At 27.6% G+C, this 11139-nt stretch overlaps 1 protein-coding gene across 1 annotated transcript; it reads right to left on the reverse strand.

The window, feature by feature from the left end:
* Nucleotides 1-10069: 10069 nt before the first annotated feature.
* On the reverse strand, nt 10070-10864 carry LOC130936220 (ethylene-responsive transcription factor ERF023-like). Its single transcript, XM_057866258.1, has one exon. It carries the CDS (start codon nt 10759-10761, stop codon nt 10249-10251), a length of 513 nt encoding a protein of 170 aa, XP_057722241.1. The 5' UTR covers nt 10762-10864; the 3' UTR covers nt 10070-10248.
* Between the last annotated feature and the right edge of the window lie 275 nt (nt 10865-11139).

Consider the following 11139-nt stretch of genomic DNA (forward strand, 5'->3'; position numbering starts at 1 on the left):
GTTAGATTTAACATCTTAAATTACTGTTGATTTTACTGACAGATTTATAGATAATTTTGTTGTAAAATTTGTTACGTCAAATTGTTATCATCAGATTTATTTATCTGACAGTAAATTTATGGGTAATATTTGAAAGAAAAACATACGGAATAGGCACGAATTTTTTTGTCGAAATTATCGTTAGTTGTTCCCACGGTAACACATTTTAGTTAAACATTGCAGTTTGGCGACACGCAGTGGATTTCCGTCGAATTTATTTGACGGTGAATCCGACAGTAATGAGGTCTAAAATTGAGAGCACGAACCCTCTTCCTCTTCATTTTGAAAACCCTCTCCCTTGCAAACCCTCTTCTTCGTTTCTCTCTCTACCCAGCCCAGCCCCATTCGCCGCTGCTCCAGCATTGCCGCCGCTCCATCCCCGTTGTCGTCGGCCCCACTCTCTCGTCACTTCTCTGTTTCTCTCTCTACTCAGTCCCTTTGCGCTGCTCCAGCACCGCCGCCGCCGTTCCAGATTCATGTACATCTTTACTCTCCATCTTTATGACATCTATTTTAAAATTAGAAACGGAATTTCTTTAATTGTTAATGTGTTACCTGTTAGTTTGTTATTCTATTAATGTTAGGAATTTGATTAGTGAGAATTGTGGCTATTGAATGATTTTGAGTTAGTTGGAGTGTTATATATTTTTTTAGGAATCTGGATATCTACTTCAGTTGTCGCCTGCATCCCCTTCATTCTATTTCTTCCGCTTCTAGTTATCCTGCTCGACTCCTTTGTCCGTGCTTTTGCTAAGGACAAACGTCTCAGGGTAAAGGGACCTGTAAAGATGCCCACTAAAGTTTTTCACATCACTACTAAGAAATCTCTTTGTGGTGAAGATAAATTTTTCAACTCAATTTCAAACCGAGACCTTTTGCACTATTTTAGGTCTATATCAATTCATCACTTCATGCATCGTTTTACACATTTTTTTCTTTATTCTTTCACCCCACTCTTTACATTCTGAATTTGACAAGTGTTATATAAATATGACTCTTTTTAGTGCTTTTCTTCTTCTGACATATTGTTTATGTTTTCTAAAATCTCCATTTTTCATTTATTTATATTTTGTTAAGATATATGCGTGGATGTATTCATTTAGAGATTGCTTTACGTCATTAATATTGGTTCCTAAATCTATTCCGCCAAAGATCACAATTTTAACTGAAATTGTGAAAGATATGTTTCAAGAGTTTATAAACTTGTCTGATCTTCTTATTAATTTTGGAGTTAAAAAATAAATTAAAAAATATTTTGACATCCCATGTGAATTCTATCTACGAAAACCGAATTTTTATATAATAGGATATATTTTAGCGTGCAAAAAATATTTTTTTTATTAAATCCGTGAGGTATAGGTAAAATAATGGATAAAGTATATTTTTTGTCCTTATTAAAAGTTTTAAAAATACTCTCTTAGATTTTATTTTATTTTAATTTTGTCCCAAAAATTTTTTATTTGCATTAAATATATTCTCAATGGCTAATTTTTCAAAAAATTAGCCTTGAGTAGATCGAAAAGATCTCACGAAGTCGATAATCCTTTGCCTAAGCTCCTCTCGGACGGAAGAATTTAGGACTAATTCAGTAATAATTTTACAAGAATAAATTATCAATATAATTAGAGATAGTTGTTATATATTATTGTTGGATTAGTTTTAAATTTTTTAAAAATTTAGCTGTCAAAAGTATATTTGATATAAATTGAGACAAAATTGAAATAAAATAAAATTTAAAAATATTTTTAAAATTTTTAATAATAAAATTTAAGGACAAAAAAATATAATTTACGCTAAAATAATAATAATGATGATAATAGTGGGAATAATTTCAATTTTTTTAAAATATCTATGTCAATTGTTAGTTGCAGGAAATATTTTTTTTTAATTGTATAAATATCATAGACTAAAAATATGGGTAATTTATATTAATAAAATGAATTGAGTTTAAAATTATGTAGATGTTTTAAATTAGAATTGGTTACATATCTTGTCTTAAATATTTCTATATAAATTGAATTAACTTGATCCAATTTGCTACTAATATAGTATATACACAGTAAATCGAATCGTTTATTTATTCATTAATTTTAAATCATATAAAATACACATAGTAAATCGAATCAATTTAGTTTGATTTATATGTAAATAGAATAAGTTGAGTTAATTTAATTTAATTTATATAAAATTATTTAAAACAGAACATATAACCAATTATAGTTTAGGACATTTATATAATTTTAAACCCTATTTATTTATTAGTATATATTATTCAAAAAATATTGACTAACTTTCAGAGTATACAAGAAAATTCTGCCAAAATTATGTCCCCGCCATAGGATGCATTGTGAGGTCTTTATATAGAAACTAGAAAGTGTATCTTTTGCTTCCAAAATCCTTGTACATGTATGACTCCATTTAATTAATTTTTAGAGTGAAATATATTTTTTACTTTTACATTTTTTTAAAACCTTTTAAAATTTTTTAATTTTATTTTATTTGTCTTAAAAATTTATAATATGAATTAAATATATATTTTTAATAGTTAAATTTATAAAAATTTAAGATAAATTTAATAATAATATATGATAATTATATTTAATTTGTTTATATTAAAAATTATTTTTATAAAATTATTATTGAATTAATTTTATTTTTAAAATTAATTATTAATAATATATTTAATATAAATAAATTTTTTAAATAAAATTAAAATAAAATAAAATGTTAATTGATTAGTGAGAATAAATTCTTTAATTGCTTTTTTTAAATAAATTCTTTAATTGTTAATGTGTTACCTGTTAGTTTGTTATTCTATTAATGTTAGGAATTTGATTAGTGAGAATTGTGGCTATTGAATGATTTTGAGTTAGTTGGAGTGTTATATATTTTTTTAGGAATCTAGATATCTACTTCAGTTGTCGCCTGCATCCCCTTCATTCTATTTCTTCCGCTTTTAGTTATCCTGCTCGACTCCTTTGTCCGTGCTTTTGCTAAGGACAAACGTTTCAGGGTGAAGAGACCCGTAAAGATGCCTACTAAAGTTCTTCACATCACTACTAAGAAATCTCTTTGTGGTGAAGGTAAATTTTTCATTGCTCCGATCCTTTCACAATTTTTATCATCCTGCACTATTTTGTAATTTTGTGTTTTTTTTAATTGAATCTGTCTTATATTTAGATATCATTCATTATAAAATGTTAAAGGATTTTGGATTGGAAAGGTTATCTATTTTAATGTTTAGATAGTTAGATAATAATTATTCTCAAATTTATACAAATGATGGTACTCTTACTATTGCTTGAGTATTTGATGAAGTTATTTGTTAGAATTTTGAGTTTTAGTGGCTTAATGTTAGTTTTATGTTGTGGTTAATTCATACTATGTTTGTGATTTGTTGTGTTGTTTCTTTGGTTATTCCATGAGTTACTTTGAAGATGAGTTCATGAAGATTGTAGGCAGTGAATAGACCTTCTAGCGTGCTGCCTTGCTTCTCTTCTATGGCTTCTAGGTGATATCGACTCCTACTCCAAACCCGTGTTGATCATTTACCCATAATTTATCTGGCAGAATGCTTACAAGCTGTTCTGACGTGCAAAAAGAAAGAATTTGTTTGTTCTTTGCATTGTTTTTACTTTGTTAGGCTGCCAATTACGGTGACTTACCCTTCGTTTCTTTAACTATGCATGATGGCAGGAGAAGCTCTTCAGCTGTCTTGTCTCCAGGTTCAAGATTGTGTCAATGTGGTGAAGAGAAGGTTTTGCTTGTATCGAAAAAAGATAAAAGCCTTGGGAGATAGGTGTCCGAATTGGAAAGTAAGTGAATGTGTGAATTATTTTGCTCTTGTATAAATAATTGAATGATCATTTTGATAGCATGTACGCTTATAGCAGCCAACAACAACAGTAGTACTAGAAAGGAAAATAGAATTAGAAGAATAAGGATAAGTCCTCGTGTTCCGTAAAGTACCTACTGCATTTTGTTACTGGTTTGCTTCTATTAGTTGCTGTTGAAATACTTGTCATCGTATTATTTTGATACTGGCTTCTAAGTTGATAGTATTAATATGTTGATAATGAAATTTTTATTGGTTATGAATTGGTATTTGATTTGATTATTGTATTAGCTTAATTTATAACAATGTATAATTGATGTTGTGGACGATAAATTAGTTAATTGTTAGTATCATAAATAGATTGGTATGGTCGATTCTTTATATAATGTAGTGATCTTAGTATAGTCTAATATCTAATATTCATCATTATTATTCTTTCGATTTTTGATTTAATTTTGTTCAATTTTTATAATTGAGGGTTTGATAAATTTCAAATATGATTTTTCTGCTTAATTAATTTTTTTTTGAATAATAAATTTTGATATTTAAATTTATTTGTGAACTTTCAACTAAAAATTATAAATAAATTATTATAAAAAATTATAAATTTTGAATTTTGTTAGTATAAAAATTATTAAATTATATATTAAATTTTCAAACAAATTTAAAAAAATTAAATTTAAATTTATTGTCGATTGAATCTTCCAATAACTATTAATTTAATTATTAATAATAAATAATATATTACTGTCGAATTTATCGAGAAAAAAATTTGACGGTAACAAGCTCTAGAATTTCACAATTAAAAATTTATATCTGCCGTTAAATTCGTTGGTAATTAGTAGTGGACGAAAAAATCTGCCAGTATATAATTATCAACGAGGTTTATGCCGCCAGATTTATTCCGCTACTAAATCTGATGGTAAACATGTTATCGATGGATTTTTTAAAAAATCTGCCGGTAAATCCGACGATAATCGACGACTTTCTTGATAGGATTTGGTGCGAGACCAATTCTAAACTCCACAAGAATCGCCGCTTCAGGTTGGGATCATTCTTCGCCAGTACTCTCTGCTCCTCCACGTTGGCGACTTCCTTTTCCTCTGCCACCAGCCCTACCGTCCCCAGAAAATTGTCGACTTGAGGGAAGAGGTGCAGATGCAAACACAGGAGCCGTTGCCATCATTTCATCAGACCTGACAGAGAAGTTGGAGCAATTAAATCGGTTGTGAGAGCAGATGAAAGAGCACAACCAATAGATGCGTGTACAACCAGCAGATGTGTGCTGGAGGCAGCGGCAATACTGCTGGTGGGGCACCGACGTCAACACCTACTCCGCCGCTTCAGCAGGAGGACCACGGCGACGACGATAACAATTACCAGGATCTGTAGAGGTTTTATTTTATTTTTTTTGTCTACTTCATTGTATTATACTTTTATGACATTTTAGATATTCAGACCATTTATTTTTAATAAAATAATTTATTGATTTATACTAATTTTAGATTTTTACTAACAATTTTGTTAATAAAAATTTTATTTGATTACTAATTGTAACTTAACTTTTGCCATAAAAAATAAAAAATAAAAAATATTTCTGTAGGATTTACTCGATGACGAACCCAGAAAAATTTAGCAGTGGGAGCAAAAATATAATAAAATTTTGGTATAGATTTTTTTTTTGACTTTTCACTATACCTAACAAGTTAAGGACTAATTCGTCATGCATTTGAGTTCCATTTAAGAGTCTGCAATTGACCGACAATGAGTTGGTATACATACGAGACAGAATTCGAACCCCAATACTTATTTAAGTGGACGACTAAGTGATCACTTAACCAATCTAAATTGGTTTAGATATAAAATTAAAACTATACATATTGATAAGAACTAGAAATATACACACAATCACTTATTATAATATTTAAAATAATAAAAATATAATTTTATACACACAGTATAATATTTAAAATAACAAAAAAAATAATTTATAATAACTTTTTTTAATACGATTAAATATTATTTTTCTATATATATTCTTAAATAATTATTTTTCTTTTTATATCTCATATTTAATTGTCAAATTTATTTATTATAGTCTTTATGGTATAAATAAATTTTTTAACCAAAATAATTACAATATATTAATATCTAGATAATATGTTTTTTATCTTAAATAATTTTTAAAAAATTACTAATAATTTAAGTTATATTTAATTAAAAAATTAAGTTTTAATTTAATTATCAATTAATTAACTAATATAATAAAATTAACTATCATTATTTTTTGAGTTTATTTATTTATTTTTTATATTAATTCAAATTTAACAATATAATTATTATTATGTATTAAATTTAATAAAATATTTTTAAAAAAAATAATTTTTTAATATAAAACACACAAAAACTTATTTATATTTTATTTTAGAACAAACATAATATAACAAGTGATATATATAAGTATTAATCTTTTTAAAAAAATATTATGGGGACAAATGCCCTCTCTTGATTAAGTGTGAATTTGTCCCTAGATTTACTGTCGGATAAATTTAACGATAATTTAGCGCCTAAAAACGTGAAATGGTGCAAAGTTATTATCAGATTAATCTGATGGTAATTATCAACTCAATCTTGACAAATTCATTAAAAAAATCGATAAAAAATTCGCCGGTAATTAGTGTGAGATAGAAATTTTGTCAATAAAAATTCTCGACGATATTTATACTATCAACTTTAGAATAACGGTAAATTTGACAATAATTTTATTATTAGCGAATTTATTTGATAAATATGATAATAAATTCGACGATAATCAACGTTTTTTATACCGTATTTATTTAAGCATAGTTTTCTAGTGTCATTTATAGTTTAGGACCACAAGAACAATATTTAATTCCCGTATACTTTTAGTATATCAAAAAATTTAAAGATATAATATCAAATTCATCCTCTTGATAAAGCCCAATTTTTTCCATAGATGCGCACTCTGCCAGGTACATAAAGAAACCCTCTGCTGCCCCTATTAATGCTATGAACTGAAGAATATTGGAAATTTCATTCCCGCATAAACTAATACAGTATAATATAAGTGCCACTTATGATCTTGCATGATCGACGTGAAGTGTCAAAGTACCAATCACCCACGTTCACCACATTTTTCTAAAATATGAAAGCCCGGGATTGGTTGTTATATCTATCTGCCACCTCTTTAATCTTTATTGAGTTAAAGACAAAAATGATGATCATATGAAAACAGCGAGTAAAAGGTCAATTTGTTGTCACTTTTTCCCTGAAAAAATCCAAATTAAAGCAAAAAAAAAAAAAAAATTGAACAAAAAACCCTTTCAACGTTGATTTTACCTGAAAATTTGTGTTGCCCCACGTTGCAATGTGAATGTGTTATTATTACAGGCCTTGTACGATAGGGAAATTAAACAAAAACAACCCAAAGTCACGTTAACTGATTTAGACATCATCATAAGCACATGCCACCTAAAGTAGGATAATAACATATATCCTTGTTATATATTATTGGTAAGTTTAACTCGGATAATAATGATTATTTGTTAGATTCTTCAATAGTTGAAATGTAACCATCAAGGCACGAAATACTTAAAACAAAGTAGTTAATGTCGTGCTAATTTTGACTTAATGGAGGCCACCATTATTCTGTTTTAGTTTAGGAACTTGATGAGAAAAAAAAAAATATATATATATATATATATATATACCTAGGATTTAGATTCTTTAGCTATTCTTTTTTTTTTTTTTACCAAAGATATATAGGAGACTCGAACCCGCAACCTATTAATTGAGTATGGAGAGATTATGCCATTTGAGCTATTACTCATTGGCTTCTTTAGTTATTCTTTGAACACATTTGGTGGAGCATTCATATATATAGAGAGAGACTGATCATATTAAAATACTTAGGGATCGGAGGGTGGATATCATAGGCTTTTATTATTGTTGCATACTAGTTGGGAAGGTTAAGGGTAACTATATTATCTTGTTTTTTAAGTTTGTTCATGTCACAATCCTCAAACCCAATAGCTTACAAGCATTTATATTCCAACCAAAAAAGGAATACGCTTCAATTTTAGGTACATGCTAAGGTTAGAGAGTGATTATTATTAAGAGAGCATAAATTTCTTATTATTTCTTGACATGAACTTGCTCAAGATCTATCTCTCCTCTCTGATGTTTGTACCTATATTTTGTGAAAAATAATCTATATTGCCTTGTCTTCTTCTTTTATGTTATTAGTAAATTTCCCTTAAATAGAAAAGATAATATAACATTATTAATGCTTTCCAAATTAAGTAGAACCATATATAGTACTGGTAGACTATATATGATTCTAACAAAAGTATGCGAGTTCATATATATAATTATTCATGCATGATCTTTTCAAATATCTTGGTCTTAACGCCTAAGATTAAAGAGACTCTATATATTTGGCTGATGAACAGTTGAACACGCTTCCTCTCTTCTAAGCCATCAGTTTTAGAGAACTCTAATATTTTTTTTAGTTTTTCATTTGAAATTGAAGAGCCGACAAATTTTGTTATTTGTAGTCATTAATTAACTATTATTTATATTTTTAATGGTGTGAGATTATATTTAATGATGTAAAATTACTTATTTTTTTTATTAGTTAAATGATGGTTAAATTTTAATAAAAATACTGATTTCTTAATTTTTTTTTAAATATAAAAATTACGTTCAAATTTTTGAAAGCATCAATTTTTTGTTTGGCCATTTTTTTCTTCTAAAATCAAATATAATTCTGTATGTATTATTAATTAAGAGAATTTATTTTTTTTATCAATTATATTCTTTATGTTATTTTTTTTAATAAAATTCTTATTGTTTGTGTTCATATGATGAATCCTCTTTTTTTTTTTTACAGAGTTTTCTTTTTAATTTTTTGTTTGATTTTATAAAATTTTATAATTGTGGTTCTTATTTATTATATTTTTTATTATTATATTTTTATAATATAAAGTATTGATCCTATTAGATAAAAAAATAAACAAAAATAATTATAAATAATAATAAAATCATAAGTAGTGAAAAATTATAGTGCATTAAAGAGTAGTGAGCATACTAAAAACATACTATGCAAAAAAATACTAAACAAGTGTGCAACAAGTTTAGAAAGTAGTATGTTTGATGTAATATTTTTATGTATATATCTAAAATCGAATATGTCAAGTGTACACTAAAATTTGTCATTAAAATTAATTATTAGTATAAAATATATGTTGAAATATAAATTTATGCCGAAAATAAATTAAACCACACATGATATATTTATACACAAATATATAGATAGTTAATTTTAGTGTACGAATAATATTTGAATTTAAAATATATATTTTTTGTAATAGAAATAATAATGTGCTTGTATACTAATTTTATATAACGAATTATATTATTTTTTATGTACTTTATTAGTATTTTATAATTTAATTTAACACTTGTTTACATTAACATATTAAATTATTAATGTATTTATATATTATTTTCTATTTTTAGTTTACAACCTATTTTATTATTTTTATACATTATTTTTAATAATTAAATATTAATTTTTCTTATAAAATTAATTAATAAAATTGTGTATTTAAATATATAAAATAAAAAATTATTTAAGTTTATATCTTTTTTAATAATTTTTTATTTAAAAATAATTTTAAATAATATAACTAAAGCAACATCTATTTTATTATAATTTATTTTCATATAAAAATTATCAAATATAAATTATGTTAATAGTAATTTATCTTTTATTAAAATTAATTTAATACAAATTTTTATTTGAAAACTTTAATTTAGACGCACACTAAACTAGGGTCCTTCCTCTTGCAATTTTAATTTCTTCAGTCAAACACATTCTATAATGTAAAACCAGTATATATATATGTCAAAACTCAAAAAACATGAATACATATATGTATATGCATGTGTTCACGGGATGAATTAACTAATGTGGCTGAGTTACTGGTGAATAATAATAATGACGCAGAATTTAACTTTTTCTCATGAAAAAATTAAAATTTATTTATTTTGTGTATTAAAGAGACATATTAAAATTATAACTTAAATTTTTTTATTAAAAATAAAAATATAAAAAATTAAAAATTTTCACTAATAATAAATTCAAGGAGATATATTAACTAAACCGAAAGAATTATTACTACTACTACTATTAATGCTACTGGTGATGATTATTATTATTATGATTATTAATGAAACTGCTAATAATAATAAGAGTTGACACATACGGTGTTTATAAATATATGTACGGAACATACATACCATTTATAAGTTAGGAACCAGTAGCTTAGGCATGATTACATACATACACATCATAAACACGCCGTGAAGGGTTGCTCCACCTCCGGCCACGCCGTGATGTCGCCGGAGGAAGTAGTCCACGACGACCCACTCGGAGAGCTCCAGCAACCACACTCGCCGTCCATCAGCTCCGGCAACTCAATCTCGCCCCAGAAATCATCCTCATCATCGGCACCACCGCGGGTGGAAGCGACAGAATCCTTCACGGAGTTGGCGGCCTTAGCGGCGGCGACCTGGATGTCCCTGGCGGAGCAGGTGGAGGGGAGCGGCGGGAGGAGGTGGACCTGGTCGGGGAAGTTGAGCTGCGCCTTACGGCCTTTAAGGCAGTAGGCTGCGACGTCGTATGCCTTGGCAGCCATTTCGGGGACAGGGAAGGAACCGAGCCATATGCGGGATTTCTTGCGAGGCTCTCGAATCTCGGAAACCCACTTGCCCCAGCGGCGCTTCCTGACGCCGCGGTAGAGCGGGTGGCGCGTGCCACCACGGGTGTTATTGGTGGGCGGTGGCAGATGATGCTGTTCCATTTTGCGTGTTGCTTCGATACAGTGGCCACCACATCCACATTTATATATGACTTTCACTCTCTTCACTCTTCACACTCTTCGCTCTCTAGCTTAGTAGTAGCTACTAGCTAGCTAGCTAGGTCGTGAGATTACATTATTGCCCTCCCATTTCTTTTTGTAATAATAATAAGTGAAAGCAACATAAAAATTATATTTTTATCTATTTAAATAAAACAATTGAATATTTATTCAAATGCAATAATTAAAAATTGGTTTCGTGCTTTCTTATTTATATTTTATGTAGAATTTTTATTTTAATAAATATATAAAAACGGTACACAATTTATAAGAACGAAAAAGTGTATATAAAATGTGAAATTCTTTCTACCATTTATGAGT

This window comes from Arachis stenosperma, chromosome 6, assembly GCF_014773155.1.
Source record: "Arachis stenosperma cultivar V10309 chromosome 6, arast.V10309.gnm1.PFL2, whole genome shotgun sequence".
NCBI lineage: Eukaryota > Viridiplantae > Streptophyta > Magnoliopsida > Fabales > Fabaceae > Arachis > Arachis stenosperma.